Source organism: Ornithorhynchus anatinus, chromosome 6 (genome assembly GCF_004115215.2).
Source record: "Ornithorhynchus anatinus isolate Pmale09 chromosome 6, mOrnAna1.pri.v4, whole genome shotgun sequence".
Classification (NCBI taxonomy): Eukaryota; Metazoa; Chordata; class Mammalia; order Monotremata; family Ornithorhynchidae; genus Ornithorhynchus; species Ornithorhynchus anatinus.
This window is the reverse complement of record NC_041733.1, coordinates 45,909,309-45,930,975: the sequence shown is the minus strand read 5'-3', so window position 1 is coordinate 45,930,975 and position 21,667 is coordinate 45,909,309. Positions and strand designations below refer to the sequence as shown.

General features: G+C 54.6%; 1 protein-coding gene across 1 annotated transcript in view; it reads left to right on the top strand.

Moving 5' to 3' along the window:
• The window catches only part of MTMR8 (myotubularin related protein 8), a 48,654-nt gene that overhangs the window by 14,534 nt on the left and 12,453 nt on the right, over window positions 1-21,667 (top strand). The window contains exons 4-10 of the mRNA XM_029067271.2: window positions 89-246; window positions 4,916-5,044; window positions 8,611-8,745; window positions 12,561-12,693; window positions 14,923-15,032; window positions 18,407-18,532; window positions 21,338-21,387. Coding sequence (XP_028923104.1) covers window positions 89-246; window positions 4,916-5,044; window positions 8,611-8,745; window positions 12,561-12,693; window positions 14,923-15,032; window positions 18,407-18,532; window positions 21,338-21,387 — 841 coding nt within the window. The remainder of the gene's footprint in view (window positions 1-88; window positions 247-4,915; window positions 5,045-8,610; window positions 8,746-12,560; window positions 12,694-14,922; window positions 15,033-18,406; window positions 18,533-21,337; window positions 21,388-21,667) is intronic.

The following is a 21,667-nucleotide window of genomic DNA, read 5'->3' as shown; positions in this document are numbered from 1 at the left end:
AGAGGGCCGGGGCGCTCTCTCCGGGTGCCGACCGCCCCTGACTCGCTCTCACCACCTGCTCGTTATCACTTCTCTCTGGGCTCCTCAGTGAAACCAGACGAACTCTATGCCTTCGCGTACAACCCCAAGTCCTCGAAAGACAGCCGGGAGAGCGGATGGAAACTCATCGACCTGAGAGCGGACTACCGGCGCATGGGGATACCAAATGAATACTGGCAGATAACGGAGGCCAACAAGAACTACGAGGTAGTGAGCGCTTCCATCCCCTCCCTCCTCCTTCTCAACTCTCATCCCTCTCCCTACTAGTTCCCCTCCCTCCCCCTACCTAGGTCCCCTCCCTTCTCCCCTTCGTTCTTCTCCCTCCCCTCCTAGTTTTCTTTTTTTTAATGGTATTTTTGAAGCACTTACCATGCCCCAGGCTGAGATAGGTACAATCTAATCAGGTCGCGTTCAGTCCGTGTCCCGTCTGGGGCTCGCGGTCTTAATCCCGTTTTACAGATGAGGTAACTGAGGCGTGGAAAAGCGAAGTGACTTGCTTAAAGTCACGCGGCAGAGAAGTGGTAGAGCCGGGATGAGAGACCAGGTCCTCCTGACTTCCAGGCCCGTGCTCTATCCACTCGGCTCTGCCGCTTCTCTAGTTCCCCCTCCTCGCTCCCACTCCCAGCCCCAGACTCATCCCTGGTGATGAAGAGTGGCTGGCTTACCCTGCCCGGTGCTCAGCGCATCTCAGGGCGCCGGGGCTGCCGTGGATGTGCGGGCTGAGAAGCCATCGAAAGGTTTGCCCACCTCTTTCAGCAGATTAGGGATGAGTGAAGCTCCCGTTCTGGTGGGCGCTACCTCCTCCTCCTCCAGATTCTTGTGGCCGTCGTCTACCGCCCCCCAGGTCCCACCTCCAACTTCTTCACCCGTTTTGACCCGTTTCTCGCGTTCCTCCTCTCTTTCTCCATGCCCGCTCTGATCCCCGGAGACTTGGGCATCCCCGTAGATGTACCCGGTGACCCATCCGCCGCCCGCCTCCTCTCCTCATCTCCGTCGACCCCCTGCTCTGCCCCGCCTCCCCCACCCACCGACTTGGACGCACACTCCCTCTCATCCTCTCTAACCGCTGCACAATCTCTACCTTCACCAACTCTGAAATCCCGCTCTCTAACCACAGCCTTCTCACTTGCCCCCTCTCCCACACTCCTCCTCCCCGTAAATCCGTACTATTCCCCCACAGACTCCGCTCTCTCGACCCCATCCGTCTCTCTCAGCACATCCCATCCCACCCAACCTCCACACCCATTCTGCCCACTGTCGATGACCAAATGGGTGCTCTCAACACCACCCTCTCTACTCAACTCACTCGCTCCCCTATCCCCTCGTCGCTCTCGCGCTGCTAACCCACAGCCCCGGATCACCTCCGTTGTCCGCCTCCTTCGTTCTTACGCTCGAGCCACTGAGCACTGCTGACGGAAATCTAAACATCAGGCCGACCTTGTCTTCTTCAAGCTTGTTCTTTCTTGCCTTAACGCTGCCCGGCGAAACTGTTTCTCTTCCCTTATTGACACCCGTGCCCATCACCCTCATCGGTTGTTCCGGCATAACTTCTTCTCGGGCCCCCGGTTCCCCCGCACCCGGCCCCATCCCTCGCCCCCAACGATCCGGCCATCTACTTTATTAAGAAAATTAACACCATCAGGTCTAAACTCCCCCAAATCATCCCTCCCTCCTCTCGGCCCCCTTTTCAATTTTACCTTCACCCTTGACCTCCTGCTTGCCAAATCCAACGGCTTCTACTCTATCCTAATCCTCCTCCGCCTCTCAGCTGCCTTTGACGCTGCGGGCCACCCCCTTCTCTTCGATACGTTATCCAACCTTGGCTTCACTGACTCAGTCCTCTCCCGGTTCTCCTCTTGTCTCCCTGGCCGTTCATTCTCAGTCTCCTTGGTGGGCTTCTCCTCCCCCTCCCATCCCCTAATACTAGGTGACCCTCAAGGTTCAGTTCTTGGTCCCCTTCTGTTCTCCGTCTACACTCACTCCCCTGGAGAACTCCTTCGCTCCCACGGCTTTAACTATCTACGCGGATGACACCCAAATCTGTATCCCCTGTTCTCTCGAGGCTCGCATCTCCTCCTGCGTGCAGAACATCTCTACTTGGTTGTCTTCCCACCATCTAAAGCTCAACACGTCCAGGGCAGAGCCCCTCCCAAACCCCGTCCTCTCCCAAACTTTCCCGTCACTGCGGACGGCACAGCCGTCCTTCCCGTCTCACGCTCTCGCGACCTTGGTGTCGTCCTTGACTCCGCGCTCTCATTCACTCTACAGAGTCAATCCCTCACCAGATCCTGCCGGTCTCACCTTCATAACTTCGCCAGGATCTTCCCTTTCCTGTCCATCCATACCACTACGACGTTAGTACGATCACTCATCGTGTCTCGACTGGGTCACTGCATCAGCCTCCTTTCTCACCTCCTTGTCTCCTGTCTCTCCCCACTTCAGTCTGTACTTTGCTGCCCGGATTATCTTTCTACAAAGCGTTCAGGGCCTGTCACCCCCCTCCTCCAAAATCTCCAGTGGTTCCCTATCAACCTTGACATGAAGCAAAAACTCCTCACTCTTGGCTTCAGAGCTGTCCATCCCCTTGCCCCCTCCTACCTCACCTTCCTCCTCTCCTTCTACATCCCAGCCCACACGCTCCGCTCCTCCGGTGCCGCTCACCTTCTCACTGTGCCTCGATCTCGCCTGGCCCGCCACCGACCTCTGGCCTGGAACACCCTCCCTCCTCAGATCGGCCAAACAATCACTTTACCTCCCTTCAAAGCCCCACTGAAGCCTCACCTCCTCCAAGAGGCCACTAGGCTCCCCTTTTCCTCAGCTCCCCCTCCCTTCCATGTCTCCTAGACTCACTCCCTTTGCTCTTTCCCTTCTCTCCCCACCCCCACAGCATTTATCTATATATATCTGTTATCCTATTTATTTATATTGATGCCTGTTTACTTATTTTGAAGTGTATATAGCTATAATTCTATTTAAATCGATGCCTGTGTACTTGTTTTGATGTCTTTCTTCCCCCATCGAGACTGTAAGTGCGGTGTGGGCAGGGATTGTCTCTCTTTATTGCTGAATTGAACTTTCCAAGTGCTTAGTGAAGTGCTCTGCGCACCGTAACCGCTCAGTAAATCCGACTGAACGAATGACTCTGGAAACTGAAGTGTTGAATGGGTGACTGAGTTGGAAAGCAGAGCCTCCCCCTGGATTTCCCATTCTAAATCCAGGAAACGGGTGAAGGCCAGGGCGGCCTCCGCAACAGATGGGACGGTCAAGTTATTTATCCTGTTCTAGGGGACTTGCCTTGAGCAGCCACAGGAAAACTTGAGGAAAAAAACCAGCGCCAGCCTCCTTTTCCCCTCGATCTCTTCGTCTTCTATGGGCTTTCCCAAACCCAGCTGAACCAGGAACAGGATTCAGTGGTAGTTTGGGGAGCATCACATTCATGCCTTTTAAATATTTCTCATGTCTCTTTGGCGGGAGAGCCGTATTTTGCTACCCACTGAAAGCTGGTGAACTGGAGAAAACAGCAGTCTTAGGGATAGTCTGACACACCTGAATGGTCAACATTTCCACCCGCAGCTGGGGTCGGAGGTGTTGACCATTCAGGGGCGTCAGACTTTGACTACGACCGCTGTTGAGTTCCTCTTGACCCTCCCGAAAGGAACCCCGTGTGTAACTTAGGAAAGAAAATATCACCGACTTCCTAACTTCTGCGCTTTCCTCCTCGTTCTAAGTTTCTCTGAACACGATAGGCCGTGGTTCCCTTCCGGGGGCAGTCCTGATGTGGGGATTTCAGAAGGGATTGTTTTTGCTTGCTTCAACCGCCGTGAATATTCCACCTGGAGATTTTGGGGCTCTGTCCCAAAGTAGGTTGAAGTCCCCTCTTCCCCAGCACCCAACCCCTTCATTCCTTAATCGAAAAGGCATTTGAAAAACATCTGTTGCCCCTCCAAGAGACGTGCGATGCTAGCGTGGTAACACCGTGAATCTCAAACTAAAATCACATATCCTCAGGGAAGCCGTCCCTCACGCGTCGCTCATCCCCTCACCCTGTTTTCCTCCCTAATGCGTCACCCGTGTACTTGAGGCCAGACCTAAATCAATCCGTGGCATTATTGGGCGCTTGCTGCCTACGGAGCCCTCTACTAAGTGCTTGGGAGAGTACGACCCCAAAAGAGTTGGTATTTACATTCCTTGCTCACCCCGAGCTTACAGTGTAGTGGGCCAAGCACTAAGATATTCATTCCACGTCCCTCCCCGCCGCACACGGGCACGTAGGTATTTTTATACCCAGTCATTTCCCCTTTCTGTAATTGATTTTGTTGTCCATCTCCCCCCTGCTAGACTACGGACTCTTTGAGGGGAGGGATTATGTTTCCTAACTCCCGCGATAGTATTTATTGAGCGCTTACTAGGTGCAGAGCACTGGACTAAGCGCTTGGAATGGACAACCGTCATGCTCTCCTAAGCACTCGGGATACTCTCGGTGCTCGATGAAGACTGTCGGTTGATTGTATAGGCACCCCACAGGCCTGACACTCTCAAGAGACGCAGCGCGGCCTAGCGGGAAGAGCAGGCGCCTGGGAGTCAGAGGTCCTGGGTTCTAATCCCAGATCTGGCACTGGCCTGCTGTGTGACCTCGGGCAAGTCACTTTACTTCTCTGTGCCTGTAAAATGGGGAATTAGACTGTGAGCCCCATCTGAGCCATGGCTTGTATCCAAGCTGATCGTCTTGTATCTACCCACGTGGGACCACCTGACCACCTTCTATCCTCCTAGGGCTTAGAACAGTGCTTGGCACATAGTAAGTGCTTAACAAATACCGTTTTTTTTTTTTTAAAGAGTGAATAATAAATTGCATCTCTTTCTTTTGTCCCGTAAGGTCTGCAGTACTTACCCTCCCGACTTGGTGGTGCCGAAAACGGCCAGCAGGACCACGGTCGTTGGAAGCGCCAAGTTCAGAAGCCGAGGAAGGATCCCAGTACTTTCGTACTTCTACAAGGAGAACAATGTCAGTGGAGACGCGTTCCTCTCCGTGGCCCATCCCTCTTCTGCTTGCTTGCTTTCTTTTCCACGCCTAGTCGCAGGGGTTGGTGGAAAGTGAGATGACACGGAGCTAAGTAACGGCTGCATTTTGGGCCTTGGGGGCTCCCCGCCCGGGCAGTCAATCAGTCGAGCAGCGGTATTTATTGAGCGCTCACTTTGCGCAGAGGCCTGGACTCCCTCAGGTCAGTTACTGGCTCTTCTCATGACTTTGGGTGAGCCAGGGCAGTGGACAGTGCCAGGCTTGGAGTATGGGGTCACTGTAAATGACCTGCTGCCTGAGGAGAGAGGGATAGTTGAGAGTATTAATTAGTGCTTAATCCCAATAATAATAGTGTTTTTGGCTAAGGGCTGACAGTGCGGCAGGCGGGTAGGGCTGGTGTAGATAAAAGATAATCGGGAACCGGTGGTGAATCCCCATTTTGCAGACGAGGGAACCGAGGCACGGGGACGTTAAGCGCCCTCCCCAAGGTCACCCGGCAGGTAATTGGCGGGACTGGGATTCGAACCCAGGTCGTCTGACTCCCAGGCCCCCGTCCTTTTCCCCTGTGCCTCGCCGCTTCTACCTTCTGCCAAGCACTGCACTGAGGATTGCGAAAGACTGCCCGACTGAGAACTCCTCGGTGTACCTGGCCCTCCAGGGGCTCACGCTCTACGAGTAAAGGGGACCTGCGACGGACTCGGAAGGAGAAGCAGAGAGGCCCAGAGGAGAGAGCAGCGCCCCGGAGAGTCGGATGATCTGAGTTCTGATCCCGGTTCTGCCAGTTGCCTCTCGCGTGGCCTTGGGCCGGTCATTTCACTGGTGCTTCACCTGTAAAATGGAGATTCAGTGCCTGTTCTCCCTCCTGCTTGACCCGGGAGCCCCGTGCGGGACAGGGACCGCGTCCGGTCTGATTAACGCGTATCTCCCCTAGCGCCTAGGCCGGGGCTTGACACGTAGTAAACGTTTAACGGATGCTTTTTAAGAAAAGAAGATGAAAAAGACGACGAAACTGCCCTAAAAAAGACGAGGATGGGCATAAGTTCAAAATAAAAGCGGTGGGGGGCCGCGGCCGGAAGAGCATAATTTCGGGGTTCCCTTCCCAGGTCCGATGGTCCCAGCCACGGTAACTGCCGCAGCTTGGGCTCTCCCAGTGGTTTGCGTGCAGCGTGGCTCGGCGGAAAGAGCCCGGGCTTGGGACTCAGAGGTCATGGGTTCGAATGCTGGCTCTGCCACTCCTCAGCTGTGTGACTGTGGGCAAGTCACCTAACTTCTCTGTGCCTCACTTCCCTCATCTGTAAAATGGGGATTCACCGTGAGCCTCCCGTGGGACAACCTGATGACCCGGTATCTCCCCCAGCACTTAGACCAGTGCTCTGCACATAGTAAGCGCTTAACAAATACCAACATTATTAATTCTCCGGAGGTCGGGTGCTGCCTCCGCCTCTGTCCTCCACTCACCCTGAGCATCACGCTGAGAGTCAGAGTCCCAGCTCTGCCACCGGCCCTCTCAGTGCCTCGTTTCCCTCCTCCGTAAACCGGAGGTGAGATATCTTTCCCTGCCTCTTGAGTTGTGACCTTCCTGAGGGAAGGTGACCGTGTCCAATCTGCTTATCCTCTGTTTACTCCCGCAGTTAGCAAGGTGTTTATTAATAATAATATTATTGGTATTTGTTAAGCGCTTACTATGTGCAGAGCACTGGTCTAAGCGCTGGGGGAGGTACAGGGTCATCGGGTTGTCCCAACGTGAGACTCAGAGTTAATCCCCATTTTACAGATGAGGGAACTGAGGCCCAGAGAAGTTAAGTGACGTGCCCACTGTCACCCAGCTGCCAAGTGGCGGAGTCGGGATTCGAACCCATGATGGGGCTCTTTCCACTGAGCCACGCTGCTTCTCAAGTTTAGAAAGTGCTTAATAAATACCATCATTTCACAGCAGGCGTGACCCCGATGGGCGCCTTTATGCCTAAAGAACAATCAAAAGGAGCGTGAGGCTAAAGCGATCCGCTCGGTGAAGTAAGAGAAGATTAGTTTGCATCCCCTCCCCCAGGACTTAGAACAGTGCTTGGCACATAGTAAGCGCTTAATCAGTACCGTAACTGCTGTGATGAATGTTTCCTTCAGTTTTCGTAGCCGAATCTTTCGGCGGGTTGGGTAATCTTTAACAAATTGCGCCCTATATAAGTGAGTTCCGGGGTCAGTATTGAACCGGTTGAATGGCTCTGTAGTTTGATATTAACTCCCGAGCAAGAGAACCGGCTGCCTTTAGGCACCAGGGACCACGACGAGGATTCCTCTGCCTCCGCGGATCCCGGCGGGACCGGGGGCACCTGGGGGCCGTGTGGGAGCCGGAGCAGAAAAGTGGCTGGCATCAGCACATACCGGCACCCCGGAGAGCTGGGGATTTGTCCGGGGAGGCTCGGGGATTTGGGGGTCACGCTCGGCGGACCGTGAACTCCGTCCCGCGGGAGGCCACTGGGCGGAAGCGGCGTGGCTTAGTAGAAAGAGCACAGACCTGAGAGTCCGGAGGACCCGGGTTCTGATCCTGGCTCTGCCCCTTGTCTGCCGTGGGACGCCGGGCTAGTCACCTCGCTTCTCTGGGCCATCACTTCCCTCATGGGTCGAATGGGGATCAGGTCCGAGGGCCCCATCTGGGACGGGGACTGTCGTTCATTCGGTTTGACTCAGTGGAAGGAGCCCGGGCTTGGGAATCCGAGGTCACGGGTTTGGATCCCGGCTCCGCCACTTGACAGCCGGTGACTGTGGGCGAGCCGTTTAACTTCTCTGTGCCTCACTGACCTCATCTGTAAAATGGGGGTGAAGACTGTGAGCCTCCCGTGGGACAACCTGATGACCCTGTGTCTCCCCCAGCGCTTAGAACAGTGCCCTGCACAGAGTAAGTGCTTAAGAAATACCAACGTTATTATTATTCGGTTGTATTTATTGAGCGCTTTCTATATGCAAGGCACTGTATTAAATGATTGGGAGAATACAGGACAATAAACCGACTCGATCCCTGCCCGCAAGGAGTTTACAGTCTAGAGCGGGGGAGACAGACGTCAGTACCGATAAATAAATGACAGATATGTACGTGAGTGCAGTGGGACTGGGAGAGGGGAAGAGTAATAATAATAACGATGGCATTTATTAAGCGCTCACTATGTGCAGAGCACCGTTTTAAACACTGGAGAGATACAAGGTGATCAGGTTGCCCCAAACGGGGCTCACAGTCTTCATCCCCGTTCTCCAGATGAGGGAACCGAGGCCCAGAGAAGTGAAGTGACCTGCCCGAAGTCACCCGGCTGACAAGCGGCGGAGCCGGGATTAGAACCCCTGACCGCTGACTCTCAACCCTGGCTCTCGCCACCGAGCCACGCTGCTCCTCTGCGGGTCAGGGTGACGCAGAAGGGAGTAGGAGAGGAAGAGTGACCGGTCGGCCCCACTCCGTCCATCTCCCGGGCCAAATTGAGTCCCGCTCCCCACCCCCCGCTCGTCTCTAGACCCCAGCCGCGCCCCGTCGAGGCCGCCGCGGCGAAACGTTCCTTTTTTTGCAGGCCGCCATATGCCGCTGTAGCCAGCCCCTGTCTGGGTTCAGCGCTCGCTGCCCCGAGGATGAGCAGATGCTGCAGGCCATCAGCCAAGCCAATCCGGGAAGCCCGTTCATGTATGTTGTAGACACGAGGCCAAAGGTACCGTCGATGGGATAATAATAATGTTGGTGTTTGTTAAGCGCTTACTATGTGCCGAGCCCTGTTCTAAGCACTGGGGTAGACACGGGGGCATTAGGTTGTCCCACGTGGGGCTCACAGATCGGTTGGGGGTCCCTCCCGTTGGCTTTTTTTGAGCGCTTGGGAGGTGCAGTTCCGCAGCAGGTGGAGGCAATCCCTGCCCGATACGGGCTCACGGTCTAGAAACAAGTGAACACCCATCGGCGGCGTCATTATGGATAGATACAGTGATAGAGATATGTGCATCATTAATACAAATAAAATAGAATTATAAATATGTGTATAAATATATACACAAGTGCTGTGGGGCGGGGAGGGAGGTAGGGCAAAGGGAGCGAATCGGGGCGATGGGGAGGGGACTCGTATAGAAGTGCCCTGGGGCCGAGGGTGGGCCGACTGTCGGGGGCTTCGTGGGTGCAGATCCGAGCGTATTGGCAACGCAGAAGGGAGAGAGCGTAGGGGAAAATGAGGGTTCGGTCAGATCTGTCGACGGTATCGAGAGCTTGCTGAGCGCGGAGCACTGTGCCGAGCAGTTGGGGTAATTTAGTACGGCAGAGTTGGCGGACACATCCCCCGCCCACCGGGAGCTTAGCGTCTAGAGGGAACGACCGAAAATAAATTCTGGATCGGTTCGTAAGGGCCGTGGGTGCCGAAGGTGGGGCGAATATCAAGTGCTCAAAGAGGACAGATCCAAATTCATAGGTGATGCGGAAGAAAGGGGGGGTAGGGAAAAGGAGGGCTTCATTCATTCTTTCCATAATATTTATTGGGCGCTTACTATGTGCCGAGCACTGTACTAAGCGCTTGGAAGATACGATTCGGCAACAGAGACCATCCCTGCCCAGTGACGGGCTCACGGTCTGATCGGGGGAGACGGACGGATAAAAACAACGTGATCACCATAAATAGAATCCAGGGGATGGACACCTCGTTAACAAAATAAATAGGGTAATAAAAATATATACAAAAGGAGGCTTAGGAGCAAGAGGCCGGTTGGGGGAGATGCGGCTCTTTTATTCCTTTTTCATTCATTCGTTCAATAGTATTTATTGAGCGCTTACTATGTGCAGAGCACTGGACTAAGCGCTTGGAATATACAATTCGGCAACAGGTAGAGACCATCCCTGCCCAATGACGGGCTCACAATCTAATCGGGGGAGACGGACGGACAAAAGCAAGACAGCGTAATCACCATAAATAGAATCAAGGGGATGGACACCTCGTTAACAAAATAAATAGGGTAATAAAAATATATACAGAAGGAGGCTTAGGAGCAAGAGGCCGGTTGGAGGAGATGCGACTTTTTATTCATTTTTCATTCATTCATTCGTTCTATAATATTTACTGAGCGCCTACTATGTGCAGAGCACTGTACCAAGCGCTTGGAATGGACAATCCGGCAACAGATAGAGACGATCCCTGCCCGCCGATGGGAGTAGCAGACCCTTTTTTTTCTCGTTCCCCAAGCCCCTTTACATCCCTTATCGCCGTTCATCCTCACGGCCTCCCTGGGGAGGAGAGAGAGGGCGGGCGGGTGCTATCGTCCCCATTTTGCCGTGAGGAAAAACTGAGGCGGTGTGACTTGCTGAGCGGTGCCCGGCACACCGGAGACGAAGTCGGGTCACGTCTCCCGCTGGCCCCGGGGGAGGGAGCCCCTCCCCGCCCGCCCCCGCCGGGTCTTTGGGTATTTTCCCGGGAACGGCGGGAGGATTGTAACTCTTGGTTGGGGGGTGTCTTCAGAGTCGGGGATGTGGCCCCGGGTGGAGTCAGAGGAACCGAGGGAACCAGGCGGCCTGGTCTTAGCGAGGCGGTGGTTTAGAGAAGCGGCTCGGCGTCGTGGATGGAGCGCGGATGCTAATGGTATTTCCCAATAACTTGCTACGTCACTAAGCGTACGGAAGAGATACACGGAAGATGCAGACTTGGGGCCCGCAGTCCAAGAACGAGGAGGGAAGAGGGTTGAGGGCACTCGTGGAAGGAAAGGCGAAGAGAAGAGAAAGGCGATAGCGAGCCCCGAGGAAGTGGCGGGTTTTCACTTTCGGGCTAACGGTCCCGGAGGTCTCAGCCGCAGTTGCGTCGCCGCGGCGCGGAAGGGGAGAAGGCCTCGGACTCCCCCGCCCAGCCTTCCCTGGGTTGGAGCGGGGGCCGTTGGGGTGGGGCGGCATCTCTCCCCGCCATCCGGACCCCCGAGTTGGACGCGAGGGGTGCGGCGGATGGCCCGCGGGCTTAACTTGGGAAGCAGTGTGGCTTAGCGGAAAGAGCACGGACCCGGCCGTCGGAGGACTCCCGCTCTGCCACACTTGGCTGCGGCGTGACCTTGGGCGAGTCGCTTAACTTTTCCGTGCCTCGGCTTCCTCCTCTGAAAAATGAGGATTCAATCCTCCTACTTGGCCTGGAGGCCCCGGGTGGGACCGAGGCTGTGTCCAACCTGCTTATCTTGTATCGACCCCGACGCTTGGCGTACAGCACGTGCTTGAAAGATACCGTTATAATCGTTATTATTATAATTATAAGCCGTGGCAGGGAGGGCTCAAATGCACAGCAGAGCTTCTAAATCTGTTCTTAGCATATTTTGGAAACCAAGCCATCAGGTGATAAAAATATTTACACTCGAAAACCCGGTCGAAATTCGAAACCGTACACCTGTTATACCCCGCAACATTCAGGAGACGATAATCGTCTTCTACGGCTTCTGTTTGCTCCCCAAGCGTCCAGTTCAGTGACGCGCCCCCGGCAATCACTCTTCAGTCCGTCAGTCAATGGTATTTATTGAGCACCTACCGTGTGCAGAGCCCTGAAACCAGGCCTCGGGGTGGCTCAGTACGACAGAGTCGGTGGACGCGTTTCCTGCCCGCGATGAGGTCACGGTGGTATACAGAAAGATGCGATCGTCCCTGGCGCCACTGCCCACGTTGACCTATCTCTTCTCCCTAAGAGTCGGGAAGCGGTCCCCGCCCACGCAGCGGAGTCCCGCGCTTCCAGAATTTCGGGGGGTGGGATTTGAAACCTCGGGGGCCCGGGGCTCTGCGATCGCTGTCTTTCATTCAATAGTATTTACTGAGCGCTTACTGTGTGCAGAGCCCTGTACTAAGCGCTTGGAATGGACAAATCGGTAACAGGTAGAGACGGTGCCTGCCCTTCGACGGGCTCACGGTCTCATCTGGGAAGACGGACGGACGAGAACGATGGCGATAAATAGAATCGAGGGGAAGAACATCTCATTAAAGCAATAGCAAATAAATCGAATCAGGGTGATGGACATCTCATTTACAAAATAAATAGGGTGATGAAGATATATACGGTCGAGCGGACGAGTACGGTGCCGAGGGGGTGGGACGGGAGAGGGGGAGGAGCGGGGAGGGGGGAGCAGAGGGATGGGGGGGAGAAGAGGGTTTAGCTGGGGAGAGGTGAAGGGGGGGTAGAGGGAGCAGAGGGGAAAAGGGGGGAGCTCAGTCTGGGAAGGCCTCTCGGAGGAGGTGAGCTTTAAGTAGAGATTTGAAGAGGGGAAGAGAATCGGTTTGGCGGAGGCGAGGAGGGAGGGCGTTCCGGGACCGCGGGAGGACGCGGCCCGGGGGTCGACGGCGGGACGGGCGAGACCGGGGGGCGGCGAGGAGGCGGGCGGCGGAGGAGCGGAGCGGGCTGGGTGGGCGGTGGAAAGAGAGAAGGGAGGAGAGGTAGGAAGGGGCGAGGTGATGGACAGCCTCGAAGCCTAGAGTGAGAAGTTTCCTTAACCAGGGGTCCTGACGCCTCCTGTTCTGTATCCTCCATTTTCCCAGCTGAACGCAATGGCCAATCGGGCAGCCGGGAAAGGGTACGAGAACGAGGATAACTATGCCAACATTCGCTTCAAGTTTATCGGCATCGAGAACATCCACGTCATGCGGAGCAGCTTGCAGAAACTCCTGGAAGGTACACGGGCTATAGGTTGGCTTAGCTCCGGGCTGGGTGGCCCCAGGGCACAGACCTTCACGCGCCCTGCGATAGTCCTAGGGGGCAACTGGAGGAGGAGAGTTGCCAGCTGGCCCGGCGGTGGCCTTCGGAGGAAGCAAGCGGGGAGGTGGGGCTGCGGATTGGGCCTCGGGGCTCTCGCGGCCCGTCGCTCGTCGTGTTCAAGGCGATTTGAGTGCTTTTATCGCATTTCGCGGCTCAGTGGACGAGATCTGACAACTGTCCTTCAGGTTTCAGAAATACATATGCCGCATTTGGGAGCGGTAGCGGGAGTGAGAAGCAGCGTGGCTCAGCGGAAAGACCGCGGGCTTGGGAGTCAGAGATCGCGGGTCCCCGTCCTGGCGCCGTCTCTCGGCAGCTACGTGACTTTGGGCAAGTCACGTCGCTTCTCTGTGCCTCACTTACCTCATCTGTAAACTGTGAGCCCCACGTGAGGCAGCCCGATCACCTCGTATCTTCCCCAGCGCTTAGAAGAGTGCTTGGCACGTAGTAAGCGCTTAAAAAACCCCATCGTTAATATCGTGAGTATTAGTAATCTCGAATGGGGGGTAGGATTTTTAGGGGGTTTTGGGGACGTTGAGGCGAAAACGATCGGGGTCATTATTATTGTCATGGTTCTTATTATTATTCAGCAGCATTAGTGCCGGCTTTGCACTGGACACCGGGGAAAGCTCTGAGGACATTAAATCGGCCCCTTTGGGACCCTAGTTAATCTCGTGAAGTTTCACCTCCTGATTTCCACTTCGGATCTATCCCCTCTTCTCTACGCCACCCCGACCCCAGACGGGGGAGCTCAGGTGACGGGGAGCCGTGCAGTGGTATCGCATTCCAGCTCCAGGACTGTGATCTCTACATCAGTGAATCGCATTTGAACGCTCCCTGTACTAAGGAACTGTGTCCAATCTGAGTGTAAAATACCCCAGCACTTAGTAGTATTACTATTATTACGACTACTGGTATAATGGATAGAGCCCGGGCCTGGGAGTCAGCAGGTGATGGGTTCCGATCCCGGCCCCGTCACTAGTCTGCTGTGTGACCTCGGCTAAGTCACTTCCCTTCTCTGTGCCTCAGTTACCTCACCTGTAAGATGGGGATCGAGGCCGGGAGCCCCGCGTGGGACGGGGACTGTACCCGACTCGATTTGCTTGTATCCACTCCGACGCTTCGTACGGTGCCTGGCGCCTAGTGAGTGCTTAACAAACACCATTTTTGTGATTATTATTATTACCAAAGTTCCGATTTAGGGGCCCAGGGCTGCCCTTGCCGGTCACCCCGTGAGAGTGCCGGGCCACAGCCACAGAACTGATTCCCTGTGGAAATTGTTATTGACAAAGAGGCACAGTAAAGCCCCATGAGGGAGATTCAGTTCTTTATTGAAGCCTGGTGAGACAAGGGATTGTGTCCAACCTGATTAACCTGTGTCCGCCCCAGCGCTTAGAACAGTGTTTCACGCATAGAAGACGCCTAACAAGATCCATTATTTACCAGCTGTAAGTTGCCAGCTCCAATCTACTCCAGTCCTGGAAGAGAAAATGCCGTTTTCAGAGCCCCAGCCTGGACAACGGCCAGTTCGGATTGGAGCCTAGTACCAACCTGGTTCTGTAATTCTGGACCGCTCGCGTAAACGCCTCTGGGCCTCAGTTTCCCCAGATTCGATCGATCCCTTCTCCTTGCCCCAGCCCAATCTGGGAGAGATTCCGGAAGAGTGAATGAGAGAGGTGTATAAAGCGCTCGGCGTTCTTTGGGAGGAAAGGTACTAAGGCCCCAGGGCCGGGAGGAAACTCTGGAGCTCCTGGGGGCTTCTGGTTGAGTCCCGTCGGGAGCGTACCGGACGCCTCCGCCTGCCCTAGGCCAGGTTGGAATGCCCTTGAGGAAGAGCAGTAATAATAATTTTGGTATTTGTTAAGCGCTTACTATGTGCAGAGCACTGTTCTAAGCGCTGGGGGAGATACAGGGTCATCAGGTTGTCCCACGTGAGGCTCACGGTTAATCCCCGTCTGACAGATGAGGTAACTGAGGCACCGAGAAGTTAAGTGACTTGCCCACAGTCACGCAGCTGACAAATGGCAAAGCTGGGAGGGCAGGTTTCTCCGGGCCGGCCGCAGAGGACGTGCGTTGGCATTAGCGTCCTTGGATGTCCGAGGGGACGGGCGGGGCGATTTTTGACACCCGTTCTTTCCGTTCCCGTAGTTTGCGAAATGAAGGCTCCATCCATGAGTGACTTCCTGGCTGGCTTGGAGAACTCCGGGTGGCTGAGGCACATCAAGGCTGTCATGGACGCCGGCATCTTCCTCGCACAGGTGGACCACAGAGCTTGGCCAAGGGGGGGTCTCGGAAGGCCGGCTTTAATGAGAGGGGGAGGGCGGAGGCAGTGAGGGCCGATGGACAGAGCACGGGCCTGGGAGTCAGAAGGACCTGGGTTCTGATCCCGGGTCTGCTGTGTGACCTTAGGCGAGTCGCTTCACTTCTCTGTGCCTCGGTTAATTATCTGTAAAGCGAAGACTGAGACCGTGCGGGACGTATACCGTGGCCGACCCCGTGACCTCGTATCTACCCCGGTGCTTAGCACGGTGCCTGGCACAGAGTGAATGCTAACGAATACCGTAAAAAAATAAGACACTCTTGACAACCACAGACCAAACGCGTGATTCCCTTCCCACCAGTTCATTGGTGGGCTCCATTCACTGGTTTCCCGTTGTGCCTGAAAGCAGCGTGGCCTAATGGAATAGCCGTAATATCCCGGCTAGACTACTCTGTCAGCCTTCTCTCTGATCTTCCTTCCTCTTCTCTCACCCCGCTCCGGTCTATTCTTCACTCCGCCGCCCGGCTCATCTTCCCGCAGAAACGCGCTGGGCACGTCACTCCCCTTCGTAAAAAACCTCCAGTGGTCGCCTGTCGACCTCCGCTCCAAACAAAAACTCCTCACTCTAGGCTTCGAGGCTCTCCGTCACCTCGCCCCCTCCTACCTCTCCTCCCTTCTCTCTTCCCACCGCCCGCCCCGCACGCCCCGCTCCTCCGCCGCCCGCCCCCTCGCCGTCCCCCGGTCTCGCCCGTCCCGCCGCCGACCCCCGGGCCGCGTCCTCCCGCGGTCCCGGAACGCCCTCCCTCCTCACCTCCGTCAATCCGATTCTCTTCCCCTCTTCAAATCCCTACTTAAAGCTCACATCCTCCGAGAGGCCTTCCCAGACTGAGCTTCCCCCTTTTTTCCCTCTGTTCCCTCTACTCTCCCCTTCACCTCTCCGCAGCTAAACCCTCTTCTCCCCCCTTTCCCTCTGCTCCTCCCTCTCTCCCGTCCCACCCCCTCAGCACCGTACTCGCCCGCTCGACCGTATATGTCTTCATCACCCTATTTATTTTGTTTAATGAGATGTACATCACCCTGATTCTATTTATTTGCCATTGTTTTTACGAGATGTTCCTCCCCTCGACTCTATTGCCATTGTTCTCGTCTGCCCGTCTCCCCCGATTAGACCGTAAGCCCGTCAGAGGGCAGGGACCGTCTCTATCTGTTGCCGATGTGTCCATTCCAAGCGCTTAGTCCAGTGCTCTGCACGTAGTAAGCGCTCAGTAAATACTATTGAATGAACGAATGAATGGAAAGGGCGCACAGTCCTGGGAGTCAGAGGACCTGGGTTCTCATCCTGGCTCCGCCAGTTGCCTGCTCGAGCCGGCCACTTCACTTCTCTGATTGCTCACCGTGGGCAGGGAACGTATCTGCCAACCCTGCTGTACTCTCCCAAAGTCTGCGCGTAGTGAGCACTCCATAAATACCATTTAGGAGGAGGAGGAGGAGGAGGATCCTCAGTTTCCTCATCTGTAAAATGGAGATTTACTGTCTGGATCTACCCCAGCGCTTCGTACAGTTCCCGGCACGTAGTAAGCGCTTTACAGACACCATAAAAAAAACCCCGTAGCTCTTCTCTCTCCTTGATGCAGATACATCAGTTTAACACTTTTCTGTCCCTTCTTTATTTCTTCTGTGTGACAGAAAGAGCCAAACAGTCGTTTTGTCGCTCTTGTGCCCTTTTCTTGGAGGCAGAAGGCAAACTATAGATAGGTGAGCCTGGAGGCTTATGACCCCTGACCCAAAATGAGGAAAAATAAGGATGTGTGTGTTTGTCTTCTGCACTGATTATCTTCTTTGCATGACTGCTTTTAGGCTGATGCTTAAACTCAGGGAACCCAAACTTTGGAAGGATCATGGGCTTGGGAATCAGAGGTCATGGGTTCGAATGCCGGCTCCACCGCTTGTCGGCTGTGTGACTGTGGGCAAGTCACTTAACTTCTCTGTGCCTCAGTTCCCTCATCTGTAAAATGGGGATGAAGACTGTGAGCCTCACGTGGGACAACCTGATTCCCCTGTATCTACCCCAGAGCTTAGAACAGTGCTGTGCACATAGTGGGCGCTTAACAAATACCAACCTTTTTTTTGTTCCTAGCACAAACACTAAAAAAATCATCATTCCTAAGTAGATTCTCTTCAGAGAGCAGTGTTCGTTCAGCGCGGATTCCGGGACCGTTAGATTTGTCATTTTCTGTACATCTCTCTTCCATTAACCACTGACGTTGAGTCCAGGTCCACGTACTCAGAGCAGAGCAAGCCGTTACACCCTTATCCGGTAAATTTAAAGCTGGCTGGTCCTCCAGTCTGGTTCGTTCAAACTTCTCAGAATTATTTTTACCTAAGTGCCTGATCACGCTGGGTAATTTTTTGGCTCTCTGCTGTGCTCCGGCAAATCTGGAACGTGAAGGGGAAAGGTTGGTGTGACCGAGGTAGACAGGCCGGGGACCTTCCTGGGCCCGGGGTCTCCTCTCACCCGTCTCTTACGAGAAGCAGCGTGGCTCAGTGGAAAGATCCCGGGCCTGGGAGTCAGAGGTCACGGGTTCTCATCCCGGCTCTGCCACTTGTCAGCTGTGTGACCTTGGGCAAGTCACTTAGCTTCTCTGCGCCTCAGCGACCTCATCTGTAAAATGGGGATGAAGACCGTGAACCCCACGTGGGACCACCTGATCACCTTGTATCCCCCCCAGCGCTTAGAACAGTGCTTGGCACTTAGTAAGCGTTTAACCAATACCAACATTATTTTCATTCTCTCTTCCCATTCTTGTTTCAGGCTCTGTCTTATAAATCCCAGCAGCCCTAAGGGCAACCACACACATTAGATTTTATGTCTGCACTGATGTATGCATTAGATTTTATGTAACTATGCACTTATATAATGCTAGGCGAGGTGGGATCGCGCACTGATGGAGTAAACCAGGCTCTGGATTTCAGCCTTCACTCGTGACTCAAGGCCGTAGAGGAAGCAGTCGTCAGCGCCGGGTGTAGAATCCAGACCGTCTGGCTTCAGATCCTCTGCTTTCCTCACTCAGCTCTCTCCCCTGCCCTTCCTCCCCCAGAGAACAGGTCCTTGTTGGCTTCGGGGCATCCTTTCCTGGATGTAGGTTATCCCGTCTCTCCTGGGTCCGTTTTCCCTTCGGCTCCCCCGTCTTTCCTCATCGATTAGATTTAGAAACCCGCCTTCTGTCCCTGAATTTGTTTTTTCGCTCCCCTTCACAGACGGTGGTGTTGAGACGAGAAGCTAAAATAGAGGAATCTCCCTTGGAAATAGAGGATCCCTCTTGGCAGGGCCGGGCGGGGACTTATCAGACTCCTTTTTTCTCCTCCTCGCAGGCAGTGGAAAGAGAGAAGGCCAGCGTCTTGGTCCATTGTTCGGACGGGTGGGACCGCACAGCGCAGGTCTGCTCTCTGGCCGGCATCCTCTTAGATCCCTTCTACAGGACCTTCAAAGGACTGATGGTAAGAGAACTCACGCTTCCTTTGGAGTCAAAAAGTGGGCATCTGGAAGGGCGGGGGGATATCTTCAGAAAGAACCTGGGGAAGGAAAACAGATCGGTATAACGCACGTCCAGTCGGTCACCAGATCCTGTCGGTTCCACCTTTACCTTATTGCTAAAATCCGCCCTTTCCTCCACATCCAGACTTCTCCTCGGAGACTTTGGGCAAGTCACTTAACGTCTCGTTGCCTCAGTGACCTCATCTGTAAAATGGGGATGAAGACCGTGAGCCCCACGTGGGACAACCTCATTACCCTGTATCTCCCCCAGCGCTTAGAACGGTGCTCGGCACATAGTAAGCGCTTAACAAATACCAGCATTGTTATTATTACTCTGCTGATGCCAGCGATTACTCTATCCACCCCTTGACTTCCGCGTCAGCCTCCTTGCTGACTTCTCTGCCTCCTCTCGCCCCAGATCCTTTTTGTGTTGCGCGGATCATTTATTTAAAGACAAGGATCAGTCCTCAAGAACCTCCGGTGCTTGTCCACCCACGTCCAAGGCAAACAGAAGCTCCCTTCCGTCGACTCTGAAGCACTCAATCACCTTGCCCCCTCCTACCTCACTTTGCCGATGTCACACTTACGGCCCAGCCCGTGTACGTCCTCTTAATCCTAACCTGCTCACCGCGCCTTGGTCTCATCTGTCTTGCCACTGACCCCTTTTTTCCCCGGAATATCTTTCGAGTGTCTGCTAGGCACTGAGTGCTGGGGTAGATACAAGCAAATCAGGTTGGACACAGTCCGTGTCCCCCATGGGGCTCACAGCCCCATTTTACAGATGAGGTAACTGAGGCACAGAGAAGTGAAATGATTTGCCCAAGGTGATACAGCAGACGAGGGGCAGGCCTGGGATTAGAACCCAGGTCCTTCCAACCCCGATTTATGCTCTGTTCATTAGGCCGTGCTTTTCTCTTACTCGTGTCCTTCATCTGGCCTGGAGCTCCCTCCCCCTTCATATCCACCAGTCAGCCCCTCTCTCCACCTTCAAAACCCTCCTAAAATCACTTCTTCTTTCATTCATTCAATAGTATTTATTGAGCACTTACTATGTGCAGAGCACCGTACTAAGCGCTTGGGATGAACAAGTGGGCAACAGATAGAGACGGTCCCCGCCGTCTGACGGGCTCACGGTTTAATCGGGGGAGACGGACGGACGAGAACGATGACGATAGATAGAGTCGAGGGGAAGAGCATCTCGTAAAAACGATGGCGACTAAATAGAATCGAGGCGATGTACATTTCATTAACAAAATAAATAGGGTAAAGAAAATATATACAGTCGAGCGGACGAGTACGGTGCCGAGGGGATGGGAAGGGAGAGGGGGAGGAGCGGAGGGAGATGGGGGGAAAAGAGGGTTAAGCCGCGGAGAGGTGAAGGGGCGGTGGTAGAGGGAGTAGAGGGAGAAGGGGAGCTCGGTCTGGGAAGGCCTCTCGGAGGAGGTGAGTAGGGAGGGCGTTCCGGGACCACGGGAGGACGCGGCCCGGGGGTCGACGGCGGGACGGGCGAGACCGGGGGACGGCGAGGAGGTGGGCGGCGGAGGAGCGGGACGGGCGGGGTGGGCGGTGGAAAGACAGAAGGGAGGAGAGGTAGGAAGGGGCGAGGGGATGGACAGCCTCGAAGCCTAGAGTGAGGAGTTTTTGTTTGGAGCGGAGGTTGATAGGCAACCATCTTCTCCAAATCATCTTCCCAGATTACTCGTTTACCCTACTCCCTCTCCCTTCTGTATTGACTATATACTTGGATCTATCCCCTTTAAGCCCTTGATATTCACCTCTGCCACAGAGGACTTATTTAATTTATTTTAATGTCCGTCTCCCCCGGTAAACTATAAGTTCCTCGTGGGCCTGGGTCATGTACGTCAACGCTGTTGTATGGGACTCGCCCAAGCATTTAGTATAGTCTGTGCACACAGGTCCCAGTAAATACCAGTGATTGATAACACTTAACTTCCTCGTGGAAGTGGCTCTAAATTTGATGCCGGTGGTTCAGGAGATAGCCGTGGGTCCCCGTCCCACCTGGGGCTCCCAGTCTCAATCCCCATTTTCCAGACGAGGCAACCGAGGCCCAGAGAAGTGAAGTGACTTGCCCAAAGTCACACCGCTGACTAGTGGCAGAGTCGGGATTAGAACGCATGACCTCTGGCTCCCAAGCCCGGCCTCTTTCTACTGAGCCACACCGCCGCAAGCCAACCTCACCCCGTGGTGAAAGTGGGTTTTCACAAAGGGCAGCGGCACGTTTCTTAAATTCCAGGGTTCTCAACTGATTTCAAACCAGAGACATCACAGTCCTGCGAATGTGCAGTTTTTTCTTTCTTGAAGCCCATTCACGTTTAAACCCTCTCAGTCTAACCCTCTGATGAAATGGCGTTTGCTCTGTTTCCATCTTGCTACAAACCCAGAGCAGAGATACTGCATGTAGACCCCGGCTTCTTAGGTGACGGGTTGGATTCATTAAGGGACTAGCGTTGCGCATCTCGGAAAGACGTTTTCTTGAAGATTCTGATGCGTCCCGTAAAGCCCGGTGACGCCGGTCAAGTTATTTCACGGTACCTTCCCCCGGGGACTTGGACGTTTACAGTGCGGGTTGCTCCTGGAGGGAAGTGGGGCCGACCGGCTTGGCTGTCAGGTGGGAAATAACGTCTCCTCGGTGTCTGGCCCAGCCGGGGTTCCGAGGTATCTCGGGGAGCGGAGGGGTGGAACAATTTGCTCGGTCCACCGAACGACTTTCCTGACTCTGACTTTGTTCTCCTGGCGTGAAACGGAAGGTGCTGATTGAGAAGGAATGGATGTCCATGGGCCACAAATTCTCCCAGAGGTAAGAACAGATGTGTCGTGGAGGGGGAACCTGTGGGGAACCCGAGGGGAAGAACTTGGTGGCCTCCCAGAGTCAGCGCGTGGGAGTGGCTGAGGATGGACTTAGCCTGAATATATCCCTTTCTCTCTCTCCCCCCCTCGAGTCAACGTGACCTTCGAACCCTCCGTGGGAAGGAAGGGGAAGGGCAGGGCTCTTTTGTTCCATTCTTCTCGAGGCTTGGTGGGACAGAACTGATCTTTCCTTAGCCCCGGAGAGCCGAGAGGGAGAGACTTGCCCCGTG